This window comes from Ornithorhynchus anatinus, chromosome 2, assembly GCF_004115215.2.
Source record: "Ornithorhynchus anatinus isolate Pmale09 chromosome 2, mOrnAna1.pri.v4, whole genome shotgun sequence".
Taxonomy (NCBI): Eukaryota; Metazoa; Chordata; class Mammalia; order Monotremata; family Ornithorhynchidae; genus Ornithorhynchus; species Ornithorhynchus anatinus.
Window position 1 is genome coordinate 23,639,140 of NC_041729.1, and position 26,014 is coordinate 23,665,153.

A 26,014-nucleotide genomic window follows, 5' to 3' on the forward strand; every position below is an offset into this window, starting at 1 on the left:
ATCCCCATTTTGCAGATGAGGTAACTGAGGCACAGAGAAGTGAAGTGACTTGCCAGAGGTGACCTGACAGGACCATGTCTCTTTAAGTTCCCTATAGTGGTGGTGCAGATAAAAGACTAACTGGTAACTGGTTGTGAATTGATCCTTGGTCAAAAATTGTCACTTGGACAGCCGTTTCGCCTTTTTGTGAATGAATTATTGTCTTCAGTCCAGTTCCCAATAAACTCATGGCATGATGGTGACTCCCAAAAGACTGATTGGAATTGTTCAGCAGCTTTAGGAGAACATTCAGGGGCAGAACAGGCATAAGGCATAACTCCCTTTCTCTTCATCAGAAGTAATCACTCTAGAATGAGATTGTAGCACGTTAATAGATGAGTGCCATTCTCTTGGGGTCATTTAATAAATATCAATAATAAAAAAAAAGTATGTGGAAACCTTGTATTGCTTACTTTGTTCTTTTTTGGGGGAAAAAACCCCAACATTTTTCAAGGGTTTGGGGGGGTTTTTTGCACTGCTACTCCTGCCTCTTTCAATAGCACTGAAAAACTAATATTGCATATTTTTACTATCAAATCATTGTGAGGTGGTTTACACTTTTGGAAATTCTGACAAAATATAAAATATTTTACCCTTTTTAACTGAGAATCCTTTTGGCAGAGAGACAGTGCCTCTGATACACTGAATTCAGTGTCTCTGAATTGCTCTGTGTGAGAGCAATTTTCTAATTTTGATATTTCTCCCCCATCAGTGTATCCCTACTTAGAAGAGATTCTTGTGCTGTACGCATGCTGCATCTTGAAAATCCTGTTTCTGGTTTTTTTTTTTCCGGTTCCGTTTTGGCTGGTTAGCCTCCGGCAATCCGAAGCTACTTCTCTGACCCGATTTCTGGTGTCCTGGAAGCAACTGCCTCTCCGAGGTTTTCGCTCAGGTGAGTAGAAGATATAAATGTTCTTTTCACTTGAAGGACAGAGCTCCAGCTGGTGTCCACATGGTCAGGCATGTTGAGATAGATCTAGGTGTCTTGAAATTCAGCACTCCTGGTATACCTTGATGCTTTCTTAAAGGATTGAGATCTGTAATACTTTATCCTCATCACAATATCAAGCCAGGTACTATTATTTAATCTAAAAATTGAAGTTCAAGACTCAGTTTTTAAAACCCTTGGAAAAGGTGAAGTTTAGTCAGTAACCGTGTATGGGGAAAAAAAAAACACTCCAGTTTTCAAAGCAGATCTTTCTGCCTTGTTTTACCATGTCAAATGACTTTTTGTGATGATATAGCCCAGGGCTAGATTCAGACATGTGGTTACCTGAGACAAGAAAAACTCACCACCATTCCCTCATGTGGCACAACGTGACTACATTACCCCTTTTTTTAATGGTATTTGTTAGGCACTTACTATGTGCTCCACTAAGTTCTGAGGTAGTCACAGTTAATCAGATTGGACACAATCCATGTCCCAATTGGAGCCCACAGTCTTGATCCCCACTTTACAGATGAGGTAACTGAGGCACAGAGAATTTAAGTGACTTGTCCAAGGTCAGCCAGCAGCCAAGTGACGGAGCCGGGATTAAAACCCAGATCCTTCTGACTCACAGACCCGTGCTCTATGCACAAGGTTTCTCACAATACTTGTGGGGGCACACATCATCCTGTGAGTCATCACTGTGTTGCATGGTACACCACGTGCACCCACATCATAAGATAGTGATGTCATGCAGAAGCCTGTTTGAGCCCTTTAACTAGAGCATTTCTCTGGAGAGACCGTCCCCAACCCCCACTGCTCCAGAGCCATTGTAGTCCCCACCCAGATCCCTCTTCACACTTGCACCACTTCCGACTTGGACTTTGACGTTGTTAATTGCCTCTGTATCCATGCACCCTTCTGACAAAGCTGCCTTCACTGCCAACCCTTCTGAAGTTGTTTGCTGAAGCAGTTGCTTGCTTCAGATATCCTTTGAAGCTGGTCCTGATGTGGCCCATCATTAGCACATTTGGGATAAAACCCCAAGGTTAACGAGAAAGAAACAAATTATTGCTTATGCATTAAAATTAATTGAAATGGTAGTTGGGTTTTTGGTTTTTTTAAATGGTCTTTGTTAAGCGCGTTCTATGTTCCAGGCACGGCACTAAGCTCAAGTGGATATAAGATATCAGGTTAGACAAAGTCTGTGTCCCAAAAGGAGCCCACAGCATTAAATCCCCATTTTACAGATGAGGTAACTGAAGCACAGAGAAGTTAAGTGACTTGCCCAAGGTCACACAGCAGACAAGTGGTGGAGCCAGGATTAGAACCCAGGTCCTTTGGACTCCCAGGCCTGTGCTCTATCCAATAGGCCATGTGTGTTTGCGGAGTACATTATGTTACTGTATAAAACTGTGCTTTATTCCCGGCTCTGAAAGCAGAAAATGCATCATGACTTCATAAAGTAATGAAATTGAGGAGATGGAAAGAGTGGAAGGGTAGGGAATTTAAAAAGACTGAAAAGACTCTGATTTTTGCTTTATTTAAACAAGATCATTCATTACCCTTTTTCTGGAAAAGGAAAACATCCTCAGACATGCCAAATTAAAGGATGTGCAGGTGCTGAGAAAAGAATAAAGCAACCATGTTAAAAGCAAAGGGGAAAATACAGAGTCCGTCAGAATTCTTGAAGAAGAAATAGAGCAGAGGCACCTATAAATTAAATTGTGTCTTCCAACTCTGTTGTATTGTTCACATCAAGTCATTCATTCAGTCGTATTTATTGAGCACTTACTGTGTGCAGAGCACTGCATTAAGCGCTTGGGAGAGGACAGTTTGCAGCAAATATACGTTCCTTGCCCACATGGGCTCACAGTCTAGAGGGGGATGCAGACATTAATATAAATTAATTAATTACAGATAGCTACATAAGAGCTGTGGGGCTGGAAAGGGGGTGGTTAATGAAGAGAGCAAATCAGGGTGATGAAGGGAGAGGAGGGAAGGAGGACTTAGTGAGGGAAGGGCACTTCCAAGCGCTTAGTACACTGCTCTACACCATAATAAGCACCGAAGAAATACCATTGAGTGATTGAAAAGTATGGATAAGAATGCTAAAAATGGGTCAGTTTTGGGGAGGAAATCTCATCCTTTTTAGAAGTGGTGGCAAGCGGGGGCAGTGGGGTCCTCAACCATTTGGAATTGTATCTATGTTGTCACCCCCCCAAACGTTTGGGGTTGCCCGTCCCAACCCTCGCTATAAAACGGGGGCCGACTGGCAGCCGCAGCCACGGCAGGACTCCAGACTGTGACGACCTGATAGTCCTGCCTTCAGTGGTGAACTTGTACCCTACCAACCCCCAGTGCCTTTCCCCGTGTTTCCTCCTGCCCTGGCTGTGTCTTTTTTATCGCCCCTCTCGGCCCCATGTGTGTATGTTTTCATCCCAAGCTATACTGACCACCATAAAACACCTACATATCTCTAAGGGCACTCTCTGTCCCTGCTATGGTGATAACTCTGAGTCACAGACAGGAAGGAGACTTAAAAGAGACAGCAAGAACATTTCAGTGTCCTCCACAAGGTCTTGAAGTTGAAGCCTTTGAACAAATACAAAGCCTTCCAACGTGTAAATTATCACACTTATCCCAGCTGTTGGGGAAGCCGGGGGAAAAATAGAAAAACATCCGGGCCAGGGAACTGTGTCTGTCAACTCTGTTTCACTGTACTCTCCCAAGTGCTTAATACAGTGCTCTGCACACAGTAAGTTCCCAATATATATGATTGATTGATTGATTGATTTCTGAGACCTTTAAGCATGGAGAGGGCACCGCTCTTAAGCACTTACATAGGCTTTTTAATAATAATGATGATGATGGTATTTGTTAAGTGCTTACTATGTGTCAGCACTGTACTAAGCGCTGGGGTGGATACAACCAAATTGGGTTTGACACAGTCCCTGTCCCGCATGGGGCTCACAATCTTAATCCCCATTTTACAGATAATAATGGTGCTGGTATTTGTTAAGCACTTAGAACAGTGCTTTGCACATAGCAAGTGCTGGGGGGATACAAGGTGATCAGGTTGTCCCCCAAGGGGCTCACATTCTTCCTCCCATTTTACTGATGAGAGAACTGAGACCCAGAGAAGGGAAGTGACTTGCCCAAAGTCACACAGCTAACAAATGGCAGAGCGGGGATTAAAACCCAAGACCTCTGACTCCCACACGCGGCCTCTTTCCATTGAGCCACGCTGCACAGAGAAGTGAAGTGACTTACCCGTAGCACCTGGAACCTGGGGAAATGCCACGGGATCTCAGAAAGATCGAGAATAAAGGGGGAAAATCAGATCGTGACAGTTATCAAGGCCTCTCAAGCCTCTTCTTTGCTGGTAAAATCCTAGCGGTGGTGGTTGCGGATTGGCTACTAAAGAATGTCACCACCGGAAAGCTGCGGGCAATAAAGAGTAAGCGCTCAATAAATACGATTGAATAAATACTCAAGGTGTCTGAGTGTCCTCTAGATGCAATGCACGGTACTAATCACAGCGGAACACGGTCCACGCGATCTTGGCAACATATTAGATCCCCAAAAAGTGCAGAGAAGAGCACTAAGACCACCACGTGTTATTATTTTTGCTTTGTTTTGTATGCAGAAGCTTCCAATACCATTGACAGATCTGGAATTAGGAAATTTGGTTGTCCAGAAGAGTCCTTCAATAATAATAATAATGTTGGTATTTCTTAAGCGCTTACTATGTGCCGAGCACTGTTCCAAGCGCTGAGGTAGATACAGGGTAATCGGGTTGTCCCACATGAGGCGCTCAGTCTTCATCCCCATTTTACAGATGCGGGAACTGAGGTACCGAGAAGTTAGAGAAACAGAGTGGCTCAGTGGAAAGAGCACGGGCTTGAGAGTCAGAGGTCATGGGTTCGAATCCCGGCTCTGCCACTTGGCAGCTGTGTGACCATGGGCAAGTCACTTAACTTCTCTGTGCCTCAGTTCCCTCATCTGAAAAAGGATGAAGACTGTGAGCCTCACGTGGGACAACCCGATTACCCTGTATCTACCCCAGCGCTTAGAACAGTGATCTGCACATAGTAAGCACTTAACAAATACCAACATTATTATTATTAAGTGACTTGCCCAAAGGTTCTGAGACTTCTTTGTGACTGCACGTTGTGGGCAGGGAACATGTCCACTAATTCCCTCCCAAGCTCTTAGTACAGTGCTTTGCATATTGTAAGCACTCAATAAATACCGTTGATGAGTTGAATTCGTGGCTGGCCCAGTCAGAACCAGGCTTGTGTAACATCTGATCCTTTGCCTATCACCAATGGAGTAAAGCACAGGGCTGGTTCTGTTCGATTCATTCTGGGCAGTTATGTTGGAAGATAAGAATATGTTTCCATTCCTCTGGGAAACTCTTCCAACTCCACAGACTTCAGGTTTTTATCTAAAGTCCATCGGGCCATCATTCAAGAATTGATAAGTCCACGTGACTGCATCCTAGAAGAACATACCCAGGGGGATATGAGATTTATTGTAAACCACTTAATTCAATCAGCCAGGTGTTAACTCATTTATAGTCAGTTTAAAAAAAAAATCAAGGTTATGTACCAGCCTCCACGAGGAAAACAACCAAAAATTTATATTGGCAACACAGAACTAAACTCCATCACAAAATTCAGTTACTTAGGCAGCACACCAACCAAAGATGCCATGATAGACAAAGATTAAATATCATTGATTGAAAGTAAAAAACTGAATCAAAGATCAGTGCATTGTTGGAGAGACTCAGAGATCTTCATACCCACATCCTTGGCCGTTTGGGTTTATGTCTCTGCCACTTGTCAGCTGTGCGACTGTGGGCAAGTCACTTAACTTCTCTGGGCCTCAGTTCCCTCATGTGTAAAATGGAGATTAACTGTGAGCCTCACCTGGGACAACCTGATTACCCTGTATCTCCCCCAGCGCTTAGAACAGTGCTCTGTACATAGTAAGCGCTTAACAAATACCAACATTATTATTATTATTATGTGCCTCTCTACTTCTTTGGACCTTGTGTGTGTATCTGAGTATCATTCAGTCAGTCGTATTAAGCGCTTTACTAGGTGCAGAGTGCTCTACTAAGCACTTGGAGAATATCAACCTTCCCAGCCCCAAATATGTCTTTCTGTTTTTCCCCAGACCTTTCCCTCTGGGTGTTCTTCCTCAGAAGTAGCCAAGTTGCCATTCCTGATCCTTTCCATCAAATATTTCAGTAGGAAGAAGAGATAGGCACAGAAAAAGCATTTATCTTGTTATTGCTGAAAAAAACATGTCTTGTCTTTGAACAGATGCAAGAAATTTCCACACTGCCCCTGCCCGGGCATTTCTCCGTCTGCGCCCATTCCACTTTCTAGTTGCCACAGGAGGTGGGTATGCAGGATACCGTCAGTATGTGAAATACCGAGATCATCAGTTGGAGAAACTGGGAATTGAAATACCACCCCAAATTGCAGGCGAATGGGAGGTAGGTTGCTTGATGGGTTTTATCCATTTGCTTTCTAAATCTCTCTCTTTATTCCTGCAATGTTGACTTGCTTTTATAAATTGAGTATTGTTTTTGGAGTTCTGGTCTCCTCTGATTGAGATTTGGCTGGATTTGGAATTAGAGGTAGTGTAAGCTTTCCATGCATGTACATCATCTAACCTGATGCAGGTCTAGTCTCAGTTCACTGCCTAAGTGTGCCAAAAGACCTTTTTGCTGGTCACCTGCTATTTCATTCTGTTAGCCTCTCAGCTTTTTCTTTCTTGGATTTCAAACTATTCAAGTCCAGTTTTTTGCTTTGTGATGTGGATCAGTGTCCTTGGGTACTAGAATGAAATCACCAAATTCCTTTCCTTTTAGCGCTTACCTCTGACAGCCTCACGAGTCCTTATGTAAATTCAGTAGTATTTATTGAGTGCTTACTATGTGCAGAGCACTTTACTAAGCGCTTGGAATATACAATTTGGCAACAGATAGAGACAATCCCTGCCCAATGACGGGCTTACAGACTAAGGCTTTCCTCCTTCTGTTGTTAGATCTGGATAGCCACTGTAGACAGTGGCTTAAGTAGGACCTGAAAAAAGAGCTTTTCTGTTTTGGATAAAGGACAGAACCATATTCTTGAGGTATGGCATTGACAATTTCTGTGTTATCGTTCTTCCTTCAATGTTATGTCTTAAAACTGAACTTGCTTTTTCTTGGCTTTGCTCAATTACTAATCATTCTAGTTACTAGATGAAGGGTTCAGTTCCTGGACTGAAGAGCCAATAAAGTGGGACTTAGCTGAGAATTCTAGCCACGGAGTGTTGAGAAAAGCAATAGAGTTATTAGACTTTTGCCGGACTGAGTGGTATATGTGTCTGTTATATGTGAAAGGATTTCTGATAGCCAAAATCCTTCTTGACCAATTTTTAAAGGAAAATAAAAGGTAAGATTGAAATGTGGCAGGTTCAAATTTAGACCATTAAAAGAAATGACACATTTGGCGGTTTGGCCGGTAGGGTGTGTGACCCTCTATCTTCCCGTGGAGGATTGCCGGTGTATCTGGAGAAGGGTTGTGTTTGAAAAGAGGAACAAGTGTGGATCACCTTCTTGCTTCAGAAAAAGTTGAAGCAAGAGCATGAGCATGTGGTTAATTGGGACATTGATGGATAATGTAGTTTCAGCCTCCCAAAAACATTTTTTTGAATGAATCTTATCCTAATAAGCCTTCTTTCTCAAGGGTCTATGTACTACTGAGAGCACTGAGGTTTGGACTAGGTAGTTTCATTTAAATATGACATAAAATAATGAATAAGTAAATAATAAGTAAAATAACACGCAAACAGGCATTCTCTTATTCTATGCTTTCCTGTAACCAGCTTCACTATGCCAAGAAACATTAGGGAAACAGCATGGCCTAGTGGAAAGAGCATTGGCTTGGAAGTCAGAGGACCTGAGTTCTAATCCTGGCTGTGCTGTATATCTGCTGTTTGACCTTGGGCAAGTCACTTAACTTCTGTATACCTCAGTTATCTCATCTGTAAAATGGGGATTAAGGCTTTGAGCCCCATGTGGGACAGAGACCATGTCCAAACTGATCAGGTTATATCTACCCCAGCTCTTAGTACAGTGCCCGGCACAAAGTTAGCACTTAACGTGTAGCATAGGAAAAAAAAAGAAATCTTGCCACCCAAACCACTAGAAGGTAAAAGAAGAGGAAAGATATCTGACCATTACTGTTACTAAATACATTCTGGTATTGGTGAGTTTAAGGACGAATAAAATAAATTTTAAAACTGGAGCAGAAAAAATAAACCGTCCTCCCAGAAAGTCATTAAAAAACTTGCTGAAGATGTTGTATCCTCCTACAGCTAGGCAGACGGTCCATCAACCAGTATGTCCCCTAAGCCAAAGTCACTTTAACAGTAAGATGAGAGGCAGGATGGCCTAGGGGAAATAGCTTGAAACTGGGGTGCTAGGCAACCAGGTTCTAGTTCTTCCTGGCTCAACCACCTGCCTGCTGTGTGACCTTGTGGAAGTCAGCTACCTTCTCTGGGCCTCATTTTCCTCATTAAAATAACATGGTATTTATTAAGCATTTACTATATGCTAAGCATTGAGGTAGATAAGCAGCGTGGCTCAGCGGAAGGGGCCTGGGCTTGGGAGTCAGAGGTCATAGGTTCGAATCCCGGCTCTGCCACTTGTCAGCTGTGTGACTATGGGCAAGTCACTTAACTTCTCTGTGCCTCAATTACCTCATCTGTAAAATGGGGATTAACTGTGAGCCTCAAGTGGGCCGACCTGATTACCCTGTATCCACCCCAGCGCTTAGAACAGTGCTCTGCACATAGTAAGGGCTTAACAAATGCCAAGGGGAAGCAGCGTGGCTCAGTGGAAAAGAGCCTGGGCTTCAGAGTCAGAGGTCATGAGTTCGACTCCCGGCTCTGCCACTTGTCAGCTGTGTGACTGTGGGCAAGTCACTTCACTTCTCTGTGCCTCAGTTCCCTCATCTGTAAAATGGGGATTAACTGTGAGCCTCACGTGGGACAACCTGATGACCCTGTATCTACCCCAGCGCTTAGAACAGTGCTCTGCACATAGTAAGCGCTTAACAAATACCAACATTATTATAAAAGAAAATGAGATAGGGCACAGTCATTGTCTGACAAGGAGATTCGTAATCTAAGAAGGTGAGAGAATAGGTCTTTTATCTCCATTTTACAAGTGAAGAAACTGATGCCCAGAGGAGCTTTAGTGGCTTGCCCACAGTCTCACAGCAGGTAAATGGTGGCAAATACTTGCTGTCCCTTCTTTTTATACCGTGAGCCTCAAGAGGAACAGAGACTTTGTCAGAGCTTAGAACAGTGCTTGGCACATAGTAAGCGCTTACCAAATACGATAATTAGTATTATTTTATCTGATTATGTCTTGTGTCTACCGCAGCACTTAGTATGTGCTTAATGCCATCATTATTATCAGTATTTCTCTCCTCTTAAATGCGCCTTCAGCAGCATAGTATCCTTGACCAGTGGGAGGTGGACCTTTGAAGAGATGGGAGAAAAGGAAGAAAGGAAACAGATAAAGGAGAAAAGAGGGAGGGAAGGAAGCATTTAGTACAGTACTTAGCAGACAGTAAATGCTCAATAAATATCACTGATTGAGTAGGGAAGGGAAGAGGAAGTGGACTAAGAGGATAGAAGAGAAATTCACCCATTTTTCCTTTTTCTCCTCTGTCGCTTTTCTGGGCATCCCCTTGGTTTCAAAGCACAAAGTACAGTGCCTGGCATGTAGTAAGAGCTTAACAAATATTATTATTATTATTATTATTATTAATAGTATTAGTAGTACTCTACTCTCCTCCACTCTCCATTTGCTCTACTCCCCACCCCACAGCACTTGTGTATATATGTCTGTATTTATAATTATAATTTTATTTATTTTTATTAATGATATAATTATATATCTATAATTCTGTTTATAATGGTGCTGCTGATGCCTGTTTACTTGGTTTGATGTCTGTCTCCTCACTTCTAGACCGTGAACCCATTGTGGGCAGGGACTGTCTCTATTTGTTGCAGACTTGTACTTCCCAAGCGCTTAGTGGGAAAGTACAATATACTCTCACTGGGAGAGTACAATATAACAATAAAGAGACACATACCCTGCCCACAACGAGCTTACAGTCTAGAGGGGGAGACAGACATCAATATGAATGAATAAATACATCAATTACATGCCATAAATTAAATACCATTGAAAAAGAACAAAAATTGATATCCCAGGGATGCTGTGCTTTTAGGTAATATGCCCCCAACATTTGCAGCGTGGCTCAATGGAAAGAGCCCGGGTTTAGGAGTCAGAGGTCATGGGTTCTAATCCCAACTGCGCCACTTATCAGCTGTGTGACTTTGGGCAAGTCATTTCACTTCTCGGTGCCTCAGTTATCTCATCTGTAAAATGAGTGACTTGTGAGCCTCACGTGGGACAATCTTTCATTCATTCATTCAATAGTATTTGTTGAGTGCTTACTATGTGCAGAGCACTGTACTAAGCGCTTGGAATGTACAATTTGGCAACAGAGAGACAATCCCTGCCCATGGACCGGCTTACAGTCTAATGGGGGAGACAGACAAAAACAATAGCAATAAATAGAATAAGGGGATGTGCACCTCATTAACAAAATAAATAGGGTAATAAAGATATATACAAATGAGCACAGTGCTGAGGGGAGGGGAAGGGAGAAGGGGTGGAGCAGAGGGAAAGGGGGCTTAGCTGAGGGGAGGTGAAGTGGGGGGCAGAGAGGGAGCTGAGGGAAAAGGGGAAGCTCAGTCTGGGAAGGCCTCTTGGAGGAGGTGAGCTCTCAGTCGGGCTTTGAAGAGGGGAAGAGAGTTAGTTTGGCGGAGGTCAGGAGGGAGGGCATTCCAGGACAGCGGGAGGACATGGGCCAGAGGTCGACTAGGCATGAAGAGGGGAGGATGAGGAGGTGAGCGGCAGAGGAGCGGAGGGTGCGGGGTGGGCAGAAGAAAGAAAGAACGGAGGTGAGGTAAGAGGGAGCAAGGTGATGGAGAGCCTTGAAGCCCAGAGTGAGAAGTTTTTGTTTGGTGCGGAGGTTGATAGGCAACCACTGGAGGTTTTTAAGAAGGGGAGTGACATGCCCAGAGCGTTTCTGCGGGAAGATGATCCGATCAGTGGAATGAAGAATAGACTGGAGTGGGGAGAGGCAGGAGGGAGATCAGAGAGCAGGATGACACAATAATCCAGCCGGGATATTATGAGAGCCTGTACCAGTAAGATAGCCGTTTGGATGGAGAGGAAGGGGCGGATCTTGGTGATATTATAAAGGTGAGACCGGCAGGCCTTGGTGACAGATTGGATGTGTGGGGTGAATGAGAGAGCTGAGTCAAGGATGACACCTAGGTTGCGGGCTTGAGAGACGGGAAGGATGGTTGTACCATCCACAGTGATAGGGAAGTCAGGAAGAGGGCAGGGCTTGAGAGGGGAGATAAGAAGCTCAGTTTTGGACATGTTGAGTTTTAGGTGGCGGGCAGACATCCAGGTGGAGACGTCCTGGAGGCAGGAGGAGATAGGAGCCTGAAGGGAGGGGGAGAGGACAGGGGCGGAGATGTAGATCTGTGTGTCATCTGCATAGAGATGATAGTTGAAGCCGTGGGAGCAAATGAGTTCACCAAGGGAGTGAGTATAAATGGAGAGCAGAAGAGGGACAAGAACTGACCTCTGAGGAACCCCAACAGTTAGAGGATGGGAGGGGGAGGAGGAGCCCGCGAAGGAGACCGAGAATGAACAGCCAGAAAGATAAGAGGAGAACCAGGAGAGGACGGAGTCCGTGAAGCCAAGGTGAGATAAGGCATGGACTTGGAGGAGAAGGGGATGGTCGATAGTGTCAAAGGCAGCTGAGAGGTCGAGGAGGATTAGGATAGAGTAGGAGTCATTGGCTTTGGCAAGAAGGAGGTCACGGGTGACCTTTGAGAGAGCAGTCTCGGTAGAGTGGAAGGGCCGGAAGCCAGAATGGAGGGGGTCCAGGAGAGAATTGGAGTTAAGGAATTCTAGGCAGCGAGTGTAGACGACCGTTGTTGGAGTTTGGAAAGGAAGGGTAGGAGGGAGATAGGGCGATAACTGGAAGGGGAAGTGGGGTCGAGAGGGGTTTTTTAGGATGGGGGAGACATGGGCATGTTTGAAGGCAGAGGGGAAGAAGTCATTGCAGAGTGAGCGGTTAAAGATAGAAGTTAAGAAGGGGAGGAGGGAAGGGGCGATGGTTTTTATAAGGTGGGCGATGGTTTTTATAAGGTGGGCGGGAATGGGTGGGCGGGAATTGGATCCGAAGCACAGGTGGAGGGGGTGGCACTTGTGAGGAGGGAGGTGATCTCCTCTGAGGATACTGCAGGGAAGGATGGGAAAGTAGGGGAGAGGGTTGGGAGGGGCGGGGAGGCAGGAGGGGGAGGGGTGACTTTGGGGAGCTCAGACCTGACTCTGTTAATTTTCGTCATGAAGTAGGTGGCCAGATCGTTGGGGGTGAGGGATGGGGGAGGAACAGGGGGCCTGAGGAGAGAATTAAAGGTCCAGAACAATTGGCCGGGGTGACGGGCCTGATTACCCTGTATCTCCCCCAGCGCTTAGTGCTCCGCACCTAGTAAGAACTTAAATACCAACATTATTATTATTATTTGCCATCAGCTCATAATAATAATAATTGTGGCACTTGTCAAACCCAAATTAGGTGCCAAGCATTGCACAAAATGCTGGGGTAGATCGAGTTTAAGCAGCTTGGGACACGATCCCCATCCCACATGGGGCTCACAGACTTGAGGGACTGTTTAAAAGGGATGAGTATTTTCCAGGAGGTCCAGCAAATTTATCAAGACTGAGCTTGGCCGAAACGAGACCACTGACCCACCGCTGGGAAGGCGGAGTTTGTCTTGGCGGCTACTACTCCAGAATATTGGTCCTTTGTACCAAGGAACAGAAGGCCATATAGGAATAATACAGAATAGCCCTGGATTGCCTCCGCCATTTCACCTGCTGAAGCAAATTGGGTCTCAAGAGTGGGTGGGAGTATTTCGGTACCTGCAGAGCAGCGGGCAGCCACTTAATTAATGAGAAACAGCATGGCTAGTGGCTAAAGCACGAGCCTGGAAGTCAGAAGTTCTAATCCCGCTCCGCCACTTGTCTGCTCTGTGACCTTGGGCTAGTCACTTTGATTCTCTGGGCTTCAGTTACTTCATCTGTGAAATGGGGATTAAGACTAGGAGTCCTAGGCAGAAGAGGGACTGTGTCCAACCTAATTAACTTGGATCTTCCGCAGTGCTTAGTACAGTGCCTGGCACACAGTAAGCGCTTAACAGATACCAGTAAAAAAAAATTGTGACTGTGTGAATACTATGACTACCACCAGGCCAGGATTATATCATTTCCAGTTGGGGCATTATTGGGCTTCATGAATATATAAGCATAATAATAATAATAATAATGATGGTATTTGTTAAGCACTTACTATGTGCAGAGCACCGTTCTAAGCGCTGGGGTAGATCCAGGGGAATCAGATTGTCCCTCGTGGGGCTCACATTTTTAATCCCCATTTTTACAGATGAGGTAACTGAGGCCCAGAGAAGTGAAGTGACTCGCCAAGGTCACCCAGCAGACAAGTGGCGGAGCCGGGATTAGAACCCACGACCTCTGCTTCCTAGTCATTCCTCCTGACTGTGTCATTCATTCATTCATTCAATAGTATTTATTGAGCGCTTACTATGTGCAGAGCACTGTACTAAGCGCTTGGGATGAACAAGTCGGCAACAGATAGAGACAGTCCCTGCCGTTTGACGGGCTTACGGTCTAATCGGGGGAGACGGACAGACGAGAACAGTGGCAATAAATAGAGTCAAGGGGAAGAACATCTCGTAAAAACAATGGCGACTAAATAGAATCAAGGCGATGTACAATTCATTAACAAAATAAATAGGGTAACGGAAATATATACAGTTGAGCGGACGAGTACAGTGCTGTGGGGATGGGAAGGGAGAGGGGGAGGAGCAGAGGGAAAAGGGGAAAAAGGGTTAAGCTGCGGAGAGGTAAAGGGGGGATGGCAGAGGGAGTAGAGGGAGAAGAGGAGCTCAGTCTGGGAACGCCTCTTGGAGGAGGTGAGTTTTAAGTAGGGTTTTGAAGAGGGAAAGAGAATCAGTTTGGCGGAGGTGAGGAGGGAGGGCGTTCCGGGACCGCGGGAGGACGTGACCCGGGGGTCGACGACGGGATGGGCGAGACCAAGGGACGGTGAGGAGGTGGGTGGCAGAGGAGCGGAGAGTGCGGGGTGGGTGGTAGAAAGAGAGAAGGGAGGAGAGGTAGGAAGGGGCAAGGTGACGGAGAGCCTTGAAGCCTAGAGTGAGGAGTTTTTGTTTGGAGCGGAGGTTGATAGGCAACCACTGGAGTTGTTTAAGAAGGGGAGTGACATGCCCAGATCGTTTCTGCGGGAAGATGAGCCGGGCAGCGGAGTGAAGGATAGACTGGAGCGGGGCGAGAGAGGAGGAAGGGAGGTCAGAGAGAAGGCTGACACAGTAGTCTAGCCGGGATATAACGAGAGCCTGTAACAGTAAGGTAGCCGTCTGGGTGGAGAGGAAAGGGCGGATCTTGGCGATATCGTAGAGGTGAAACCGGCTGGTCTCGGTAACGGATAGGATGCGTGGGGTGAACGAGAGAGACGAGTCAAGGATGACACCGAGATCGCGGGCCCGAGAGACGGGAAGGATGGTCGTGCCATCCACGGTGATAGAGAAGTCTGGGAGAGGACCGGGTTTGGGAGGGAAGATGAGGAGCTCAGTCTCGCTCATGTTGAGTTTTAGGTGGCGGGCCGACATCCAGGTGGAGACGTCCCGGAGGCGGGAGGAGATGGGAGCCCGAAGGGAGGGGGAGAGGACAGGGCGGAGACATAGATCTGCGTGTCATCTGCGTAGAGATGGTAGTCAAAGCCGTGAGAGCGGATGAGTTCACCGAGGGAGTGAGTGTAAATGGAGAACAGAAGAGGGCCAAGAACTGACCCTTGAGGAACTCCAACAGTTAAAGGATGGGAGGGGGAGGAGGCTCCAGCGAAGGAGACCGAGAATGACCGGCCAGAGAGGTAAGAGGAGAACCAGGAGAGGACAGAGTCCGTGAAGCCAAGGTGAGATAAGGTATGGAGGAGGAGGGGATGGTCGACAGTGTCAAAGGCAGCAGAGAGGTCAAGGAGGATCAGAATGGAGTAGGAGCCATTGGATTTGGCAAGAAGGAGGTCACGGGTGACCTTAGAGAGAGCAGTCTCGGTAGAGTGGAGGGGACGGAAGCCAGATTTGAGGGGGTTTAGGAGAGAATGGGAGTTAAGGAATTCTAAGCATCGATTTTAGACGACTCGTTCTAGGATTCGTGTTCTAGGACTCGTGTCAATGCTGAACTGTCAACCAATCAATTGTATTTATCGAGTGTGTACTCTGTGCAGAGCACTGCAAGTATTTGGGAGTGTACAGTATAACAATGAGTTTGTAGACCCATTCTTTGCCCACAAGAAGCATACAGTCTAGAGAGGTAGTCAGGCATTAATATAAATAAATTATGATCTCAATCGATTATATTTATCAACCAATCAATCATTTCATTCAGTCGTATTTATTGAGTGCTTACCATGTGCAGAGCACTGTACTAAGCGCTTGGAATGTACACTTCATCAGAAGATAGAGATAACCCCTGCCCAACAACAGGCTCACAGCCTAAAGGGAGAGAATGTTTGGGAGAGTACAGTACAACAGTAAACAGACACATTCCCTGCCCACAGTGAGCGAGTGCTTACTGTGTGCAGAGCACAGAGAAGGATATGTGCGTAAGCGCTGTGGGGCTGAGGGTGGGGTGAATTGAGAGGGCAAATATAAGTGCAAGGAGATGCAGAAGGGAGAGGGAGTAGGGAAAATGAGGGTCTGATCAGGGGAGGCCTTTTGGAGGAGGTGGGCCTTCAATAAGGCTTTGAAGTTTGGGGATGTGATGATCTTGCACAGTTAAGAGGGACAGTGCCAGAGTGGTATTTAGCAATCAAATCAGCTCGTTGTGGAGCATCAATGATTCTGGACACTGATAGACGAATAAATCTGCTAAAGTTTTACAGTTAAATATCACTATAAGCCAATAACACCAAATTTTCTGAAAATATTTTAAAATACGTTCATTTGGTAAAATGAATGTATTTTACCTCCCATGAGTTCAGTAAGTCAGAAGATGCAATGTTATATTTGCAGGTAATGATCAGGATAATAATTATCATAATATCATCATCACAATAGTGGTATTTTTTAAGCACTTTCCATGTGCGAGGCACTGTGCTGGGGTGGATATAAGCAAATCGGGTTGGACAGAGTCCCTTGTCCCACCTGGGGCTCAGGCTCATTCCCATTTTCCAGAGGAGGGAACTGAGGCCCTGAGAAGTGAAGCTATTTGCCCAAGGTCACACAGCAGATAAGGGGCAGAGCCAGGATTAGAACCCATGACCTTCTGACTCTTAGGCCCCGTGCTCTATCCACCACACCCTGAGGACCAAACTTTACCTCTTCAGCAGTCAAATCAAACATTTCTGTCTGCATTCAGTTTCAGGGATGAAGTCTGGATTTTTAGTGTCAACAACATCATTCAATTCATCCTGAATTCACTGAAACACTCCTAATTGTAAATTTCCAAATCCGTGCCGGCACCGTATATTGAAAGTGTTTTCTCTTGCTGCCTCATAAGGGAACCCATTCAGTTTCCCAGTCAAATTCTTCTTCTTTCTGCTCTTGCTCAGAAACCTGCAAGAGGTTTCTCAGACCTGGATTTCTTTGGTGCCAGATATGCTGTCAACATAAATGAGTCCTTTAAAGTGCTGGACAGGATTCTCACTCCTTTATCTACATCATAGGATGCTTCTTCTCTTCCATTTTCCACAGTTCTCCCAGGAAGCGTTAACCTGAGAAAGTCAGGTTTAGCATAAAATTTGAACTCTGAGTCTGCAAAGTAGACTTCAGATTCAGAAACTCTTGCAGAAGGCATGCCGAGAGTTGTAAGTAAGGAAATCTGCATCCTGGCTCATTTCAAATGCTGGAGCTACCATGATGAACCACATTACAGATTTAACCAGTGGGATTATTAAATTCTCGTGTGCCAGCTAAGGGTGCCCCTCTGACTGGAGTACTGAGAAGTTGGCATTAATCTGTGTAAGGACTGACCTGGAAAATGAAGCAACAAATCCTCCAGCTGCATGTTACGACCCTGGGGATGGAATTTCAGTCAGTCACTGGTATTTCTTCAGCACCTAGGGTACCTCGAGGCTTATACTAGAAATTTGGGAGAATGCAACAGATGTCTAAGATCCATTCGCAGGCCTGCAAAGGTCTTCCAATCTAGTGGACAGCTTGAATACAACTGTAGTAATACAACAATAGTAATAATTTTGGTATTTGTTAAACTCTTACTATGTGTCAAGCACTATTCCAAATGCTGGGGTAGATACAGGTTTTTCACTTGTAGACAGGGGAGTGAGGCCTGAGAGGGATAGAAAGTAATGTAGTAATTGTTAAACGTTTACTATGTGCCAGGCATCTTACTAAGCGCCGGGGGAGATATGAGCAAATCAGGTTGGACGCAGTCCCTGCCCCACGTCGGGCTCACGGTCTTAATCTCCATTTTACAGATGAGGTAACTGAGGCACAGAAACGAAGTGACTTGCCCAAGGTCACACAGCAGACAAGTGTTGGAACGGGATTATAACTCAGGTCCTTCTGACTTCCAGGCCTGTGCTGTATCCACTAGGCCACGCTCCAACTCAGGAAACGGTTGCGGGTAGGTGGGTGAAGGCGAAAACGAGTACGGATAGAGGAGATGCTATAGTGATGGCTTTAAAGCCAGTATGTTGAAGACCGGGATCGTGTATTTGATTCAAGAATTAAAGACGGGGCTTGCCGTGGTTAAATTGGTTCATGTGGTGGTTTGCTCTGGCCGAAGCACTGTGGATTAGTAGAGTAAAATTGAAGGGGAAAGAGATTGGAAATGGAGAGTCCAGTGAGGAAAGATTTTAAGCCAAGCACTTGTTAGTGGATGTTCCCTATTTATTCACATAATTACCTTCATTGCATATCTCCCCCTCCCTAAATTTTGAGGAGGAAATAAAATATTATCTTTGTAAATGTTGCCTCAGTTACCTCATCTCTAAGGATTTAAGAGATTTAAATCTAAGATTTTACTTACTTGAAGGTGGGTTCCCTTGGGCCATTTTGATCATTTCAATATGACTCTATCAGGCCACCAACGAGTATTGCGTTTCTTTTCTTGGGTGTATTTCACTGAAGGCTGGGAATGGCTGATTTAGGCTCCCAAGCCCCTGAAAATGAGTTTGCTGTTTTACAAACTCTAGGAAGTGCCAGAGAGGAGTCTGGGGGAAACGGAAGGAGATGACATCATGGGCTTAGTCCTCAGTTTCTTTCAGTTTTCCCTCCCTAGTCTCCTCCTCTTAAAGGAGAAAGGGTCGCTCGAAGCTCCGAGAATGAAGCCTTTTTGGGTTCAGGCGGACTTGTAGTGGGGCGTCTTTAACAATTTCCACCCTACCCCCACTCCGGAGCCTGAATGGCTGAAATACGAGCTGGACATAGAGGTTTCTGCATTGTGCAAGCTTCTTAAGCCAAGAGCCGAGGAAAGCTGTGACTGAGAGCCGGCTGGAAGAACGGATCGGAGAAGCCGCTTTCCTGGAATCTTCTCTCCGAGGGTTGTGGAGGCTGCCTCTGATCATCGGTAGCTGCAGGTGAAATAAAGGCAATTATTGGGAGGAATGAAACCAGAATATTATTTTAAACTAATCTTTGAGGAATGATTTCTGGTGGGGTGTTTTTGTTCGGCTCAGACTTGGTTTCCATCTTACCCTTTCTAGTGTCTTCATCGGTTAGAAAACGATGCGTAGGTTCTCTGGACCCGGCTAGAACCAGAGTTCTGTGGCTCAGAATTGCGGAAGGAATTTATTTGGGGCTTCTCTGGTTATCAAGATAAATTACTGAGCGGAAGTGTGGGTTGGAGTTATGAACAGAGGCGGGCGAGAGCCATTCATTTTTAATTCATCCCCAGTTTATTTTTTTAAGGATGGCGAAGAAACACAGAAATTGATGGTGTACATCTTTCACTTAAATGTAATCTTGCACATTCCAGAGAAGCTTGGGAGATGGATGAGGGTTTGAAGTCTTCCCTTTACCAGTTGGGGGTGCGGGGGGCGAGGGAGGGAAAGAGGTATGTGAGGCCAGAGTTGGGACCCTGACAAAGTTTCCTTCATCCCTATTTGCTTGTCAGACACATGGCTGAGCGGTGGTGACGAAGAGGGTGGGGCGGGCGTCTCAGAAGTTTTAAAAACCGTTTTTCAAAAGCCCGTTACCGAAGAGGAGGGGCTACATTTTTCAGGGGGCCTTTCTCTCCCCGCTGCTGCCTGGCAGCGTAGATGACGTGAATGCGAAATTCTAGTTTACTTTTTGTAGAATCAAGGGGCTCAATGGGGAGTCATTCCAGTATTCCCCTACCCAAAACCCACTCCTTATTTTGCTCCTAGGTGAAAGGGAATCCAATTGTTCAGACCCCTGCTTGATGCCTCCTTGCCATTTTTTAAGTCTATTTACAGCTCAGGAAGCAGAAAATGCTTAGCAAGTTGTGGGTTTTAGTTCTTCTAAAATGGAAGAACAAAAGCCAGCAGTTTCCCCCACTCCTACCACTGAGTCAGGGTTTCCCTTCCCACCCCGGGGGGGGAAGCAGCATCTCGAAATTCAAGGTATATGTGAAACAGCCCTTGCTGTTGGAACTGTAATAAATTGTGAATAACTTTTTTTTTTAATTTCTACAGTTATTCAGCTTTTTAGGCAGCAGTGTCAGTGTCTTCCCGAGACCGGAGATTTGTTTTGGTTAGTTATATTCTCCCCCAAACCCACTTTAAAAAAATTGCAAGTGGTATAGAACCCTATGCAATTCTCCTCTTGGTTTGGGAAGGTTTGAGAGTTGAGTTTGATTGAGATGAGTAATCAGATAAGTAGTGCTCTGCTGAGTCTTCAGAGGAAGAGTTGGACTATTACTTGAAGACTTCCAAGTGCCTTTTCCAATTCTGAATTGCCAAAATGACTTGCTGCCTTGTCAGCTGGGGATGTTTGCTATTTCTGTGCTGCTGTTAAACCTCCAGGGCTAGCCAGTTCTAATGGAGATAGTTGGTGAATCAGTCTTCCTATGCTTTAATTATCTACCTTAGGGGTGCTGAGGCTTTACTTTGAGAAAAATGTCCAGGATTTAGGGGAGAAAAACCCCAACTGAAAGGTTCTTGGAGTATTGAGCAAAGTGTAGTGGTTATACCATGGTATCTATCAGATTCCCCCCCTAGGCAGCTGCCTTAGGCAATAGGAATCCCAGGATTTGTCCATTCCAGTTGGTTGTTGGGTAGCTTGAGGCTCTCCATTTGGGATTTTCGACCTGCACTGAGGGCAGTAGTCATTGTTTAAACTGTTATAAACCTGACTGCAAAAAATATTTAAGAGAGAGGGTGAAATTTAAGCACGCCATTGGGCTTACAACTGACTCCCTGATAGAGGGTCATGTGCCATTGTGGCTGCACTGGGGGGGGGGGGGGGGTTGTGGGGCATCTTTTCCTGCTTTCTCTTCACTGGGTGCTTTTAACATTTTAAAAAAAAGTCCCTAACCCAACATGGGAGTGTATTATATAAGGCTAATATGCCATATTGTCTCTGGCTGGGAGTGGGGTAGCCTCATGATTTAAAATCTGTTACTGCAGTGTACAGAATCATGGCACATTAGTCTTGATTTTCAGTTTCCCACTTTGGGGTCTCTTCAGTCATTCATTCAATTGTATTTTTTGAGCGCTTACTGTGTGCAGAGCACTATACTAAGTACTTGGGAAGTACAATTTGGCAACAGAGTAGAGACAATCCCTACCCAACAACGGGCTCAGAGTCTAGAAGGGGGAGTCAGGCAGCAAAACAAAACAAGTAGACAGGCATCACTACCATCAAAATAGATAAACAGAACCATAGGTAAATGCACATCATTAATAAAATAAATAGAACAATAAATATGTACAAATATATACAAGTGCTGTGGGGAGGGCAAGGGGGTAGAGCAGAGGGAGGGAGGAGGGGCAATGGGGAGGGGAGAAGGAGCAGAGGGAAAGGGAGGGCTCAGTCTGGGAAGGCCTCCTGGAGGAGGTGAGCTCTCAGTAGGGCTTTGAAGAGGGGAATAGAGACTCTTGGGACAGGGCCTAGGGCAAGGATAGAAGAAAGGTGATTTGTGACCAGGAAAGATACTTTGCTGATGAATGAACTTTTTAGTATTATTAGATCATCATCCAAGGTTTTCCCCTCAGAACTTACTGTTCCTTTCCTTCCCCTAAAGTGGATCTAGGCAGGGACAAAGGGGAACTTGGTGACCCGCCCTCCAAGATTGGCAGTCTAAGTCTGTACTGGACTGAGAGGTGAGTTTTCTTACACACCATGGGTCTGGGCTTGGATCAACCAGATTTTAGCCTCTCTTTCCTCTGTGGAAAAAGATGAATAAGCAATTGGTCCCAGGATCCCACTAGGACACTTACTTTCCTCTGTTCTGCCTCAGAACCTGGTAAAAGAGTTGGGCATCAGGAGGTTTCAATAATAATAATAATTATAATCATTGTGGTATCTGATAAGTGCTTAATGCGTGCCAGGCACTGTACTAAGTGCTGGGGTGGATATAAGCAAATCGGGTTGGACACAGTCCCTGTCCCACCTGGGGCTCAGTCTCACTCCCATTTTCCAGATGAGGGAACTGAAGCCCAGAGAAGTAAAGTGATTTGCCCAAGGTCACACAGCAGACAAGTGGAGCCAGGATTAGGACCCATGACCTTCTGACTCCCAGGCCCGTGCTCTAGGCACTAGGTCACACCAGGTTTTAGCATTTTTCACTCTGTTGTTTCCTTATGAAACCAATGCAGTGCTGAGATTTTGGTACTGTGGGATTGTGCCTGGAAGACACTCACTATATCCACTGGGCAGATCCCTAACGGACCTAAAAAACAGAACAAAACCAAAAAACGCAGCCCCACTCACGACTGCCAGCCAAGCCTTGAACCAAAGGGTGCAAGGTTTGGTAAGTGGCATGCAACCATCCTTGGTCAGAGAAGAAGCTGGAGCAAGATCCTCCAGTCCACCCCATCAAGAATCAGTTGGGTCTCTGTTGCCTTTTATGACTGGAATTTCTCAGTTTCATTTACAGTGGGAAGTGGAGGAGGAAGGCAAGTTAGAGGGGTTAAGCAATTGTCCATTTGCTGAATCTGCCTCTGGGGACAGGACAGGAAAATCCCGGATTCTGGTTCCAAGTTCCATTCGTTAAGCATCTGACGGTACATCTCTTCTCCCCCTCCTCTTTTAGAGACTGCCTGTGCGGCAGCTGTCCTTGTGTGTTTGTGTGTCACTGTATAAACAGGTATCTGCGGGAGGAGGTGCAGGCTCATCTCTAAGCTAATACCCAGGTATTTGAGTTTCTGAAAATGTAATGAGGTCAGTAGCATACAGCCTTCTTAGGATGTGATGCCTGATCAGGAGGGGCAGCTTCTCTGGAAATAAGTAAGTATAGCCAATGGGATGGGGCCACAGCAGAACCTGTGACTGTCCCCGAGGGGTGGCATTAACGCCCAGGCTTCCCCCTCCAATTCCCTCAAGTTTCTCCATGTTTTCCTTTCATTTCCTTGCACTCTCTGAATGCCCCCAACCTACAGTTCTCACTCCTCTTCCTTCTCAGTGAAACCTGAGCTGAATCTCTGATCTCTAGGGCAGTACTGAAAATACGGAGTGACTGAACCATAAACTTACCTTGGAACCCTAGGGAACACAACCACTTCACTTTTCTCAGGCCAGGATAGAGGTGTGAGCCAGAAGCTTTAGAGAGTGAACCTTTCAGAAGTGGGTGCCCGTGGATGCTGGAATGGGAGGAGGCAGAGGAAGAAGCTCCTGGGTTCATGTCTGGCCCTGACTGCTGACTCTACCTCCTCCTCATTGTTGGTCCCTGGCCATTTTCCTTTTCTCCCGTCCCATCCGTGTGGAGACTTGAAGTTCAAATATTACAGTGGGTCTCACCGACTTTAATAATAACGGCAAGAAAGGAGATCTGTCAGGTAGGGCCAAGGTGGCAGATTAACACCGGAGAGCAGGTTGGGTGGGTCTCGCGGTTTGGCAGTCAAGGAGAATAAAGGATGGGTGAAGCATGATGATCCAATGGCAAGCAACCCTTTGTCGTCCAGGACCAAGAGGAGCTTGGGATCTTCCCCTCCAAAAGGGTTGGACGCCAGCTGGGACTTTGATACCCCAGAGGAAAGATATTTCAATTCTAGGGAAAAGCTGTGAGGAGCCCTGTATGTGTTTATGCGATGCGATCGTATTTGGGATACTGTAGGCGCCCCAGAAGGGAAGCAGGCATATACCATTAAAGCACTCCTGGTTTTCTATGCATCTGATTAGGAGTCAGCTCATCAACATTGTATACGCATTAAAATGAATATAGACCCGAATAGTTCTTTCCAGGTTAATTAGCCGATATGTGACCTAAGCAAGAGGGATTTCTTGCTTTTGGGTCTAAGTAGAATAAGATATAGTTCTAGTACCACCTCCCGAATTAGGGTTGATTTCCACTTTTCCATTTTACTAACCTTCCTTCTAAGATATCAGTCCATCGATGGTGTTTATTGAGGGCTTACTATATGCAGAGCACCGTACTAACCGCTTGAGAGAGTCTTAGGCAAGGGAAATCGGCAGGCCCTTCGTTCGCTGCAGAAAACGAGTTTAGATTTGAGAAGGGCGAGGACCTCCGGCTATCTAACGCGGATCTACAAAAAGGGAGCCCCAAGCCCCAGTGAAGCCTATTTTCGTACATCTTGGAGAATAGGGACAGAAAATCAGCAGTTCTACCCTCCACCCAGTCTAGTTTTCCTCCTTTGGTGACCCGAGGTTCTTCCTGACAGTGAGGGGAGGAGGACTGGGGTTTTTTTTGTCCACGGCTCCTCCACTCAGGACTTGACATTCAGCTTCAATATTCAGGAGCTCAAACGGAGAGTCCTGTTCCACGCAGGGAACAAGTCTTGTCCCTGCGTGGAACCCCCGCCTTGCCCGAGGCGTGGAGTTAGTGGTGCTTTTTTGGTCCGTGTTGCTAAGAACGTGCAGAAGGCCGTCCCACCTCCCGCCCCGTAATTTTTTGGGATGATCTAGGCATCGTCTTCATCCTGCCGTTGGTTTTAATCTGTTCCAAGCCCGGGCCCCGCAGGCCCACCCACCCACCCATCTGGCCGCCAAGGCAGTCCAGACCTGATGGAGCTGCGGCTGCTGCAGTGCAGACTCCGAGCTGGGAATTACCTCGCATCCCCCCTCCTTCTCCTCCTCCTCTTTCCCCCCTCCCCTCGCCGGGTCTCACGTTCAGCTCAGCTCCGGGGATAATCGTCCAAGGCCGGCTCTTTGGGCGGGCAGCCCCCCGCATCCGTGAGTGACTCGCTTGCCCGTTTGTTTGCAACAGGCCGGGAGCCCAGGGACGGGGCCTTGAGCACCGCACATCGTCCGAGCGGGAAAAACCGGAGCCCAGCCGGGGGCATCGTCCCCCACCCACCCCTCGCCCTCTTCTTCCTCGGCCCCAAACCAGGGCGGGAGGGGGAAGGGCTGTGACAGAGAGAGACACAAAAACCAGAGCCTCCCTCCCGACGATGTGTCAATCAAACAGCCTGCCGGGACCCGACCTGCACGCAGGGAAATGGTGAGATGCCGCAAGGCTTTATCTAACCCTCCCCCCTCTTGCTGCAACCTCCACAAAGTTAAAATTCCCGGCCGGAGGCCGCGCCCGGGGAAAGGCGGCAGCTGGGCAGGGGAGGAGGAGGAAGAGCGAAGGCGGCCGGAGGGTCCGGGCCCCGCCGGCTTGGACGGGGGGACGCCGAATAGGAGAGCCTATTTCAGGTACCGGTACCGGGGTTCGTGCCTCTGGGGGGGGAGGGCGGTGGAGGAGCGACAGGACCCCCCCGAGAAGCCTTTGTTGGGCCTATTTACTTTCAAGCGCTTTAGGGGTCCGGTGGGGAGGTGCTTGTTTAAGGTACCCCAAGGAAGTACCTCTTTTGGGGGGGGGGGAGAATCCCATTTCTCCTTCCCTAGGACCATTTCTCCGCGGCCTGGAGGGGGGGAGACAGCAAACAGCCTGGGGTAGTGGGGGGAGAGGAAACCCCTTGGGGGTCTCCAGGCCGGGGATGAGCCCTGACGGGGGGGATTTGGAAGAAGGAGGCAGGATGCGGCTCTGCAGGGATTGGTCCGTTATCTTCTGCAGTGAAGAGGGAGAGGGAGCCTGGAGAAGAAACTCCCCCCCTTCCCCTTTCTCCCCCCCCCTTCCAACCGGTTACTAAGTGGTCTGCCCACCCCCTGAGGCGTCCTCGGGCCCTTCAGGAGCAAAGATTCGTTAGAACGGAAACCCCGGGCAAATCCTAGCAGGAGAAACTGGTCGCAGAGAAGCCTCAGCAGCTCCTGACTCCATCTTTTTTTTCCCTTTTTCCCCCGTGGCGGGAGCAGTCAGCCTAGCAGGACTGTCAGATCCTAGCTCTGCCGTTGCTGCTCCCTAAATTACTTCTGTGTCGTCGTCCCCCCCACAAATCCCTGGGTTTTGTGTATTTTTTTCTACCAAGCGGTAGCCCCTGCAACCCTGAAGGGAGTGGGAACCTTAGGCTTTCTTGTGCTCACAAAATGCGGATTTTCCCCTCTCTCCATTTCTTTGGAGGAAGCAGGAGAGGAAAACTCCAAATCCACATCTTCTGAGTTGCCGGCACTTCTATTTTTTTTTTTTGTCTTTGGTTTATTCGTTTTCCTCACCTTCTATCTTTGATCTGTTCCCTAAGCGGGAGGCCGGCTCCACAGATCTCGCCCTTTGCATACAAATGGTTCCTCACCGCCCGCAACCTGGCCAGCCAGTCAGGAAATCCTTACCCCGGGGGGCCAGGAAAGAAAGCACAGCCATTCTAG

At 46.8% G+C, this 26,014-nt stretch overlaps 1 protein-coding gene across 9 annotated transcripts in view; it reads left to right on the forward strand.

Annotated features, from left to right (window-relative positions):
* PISD (phosphatidylserine decarboxylase) overlaps positions 1 to 26,014 on the forward strand; it is a 50,582-nt gene that overhangs the window by 8,148 nt on the left and 16,420 nt on the right. The window contains exons 1-4 of one of the 9 annotated variants that reach the window (XM_039910638.1): positions 18,474 to 18,768; positions 19,846 to 19,903; positions 21,396 to 21,474; positions 24,537 to 24,967. In XM_039910638.1, coding sequence (XP_039766572.1) covers positions 24,768 to 24,967 — 200 coding nt within the window. In that variant the 5' untranslated portion in view covers positions 18,474 to 18,768; positions 19,846 to 19,903; positions 21,396 to 21,474; positions 24,537 to 24,767. Of the gene's footprint in view, positions 1 to 851; positions 932 to 6,300; positions 6,477 to 18,473; positions 19,904 to 21,395; positions 21,475 to 24,536; positions 24,968 to 26,014 lie in introns of those variants that run through there. The other 8 variants (XM_039910633.1, XM_039910634.1, XM_039910646.1 and 5 more) reach the window with 8 other exon arrangements.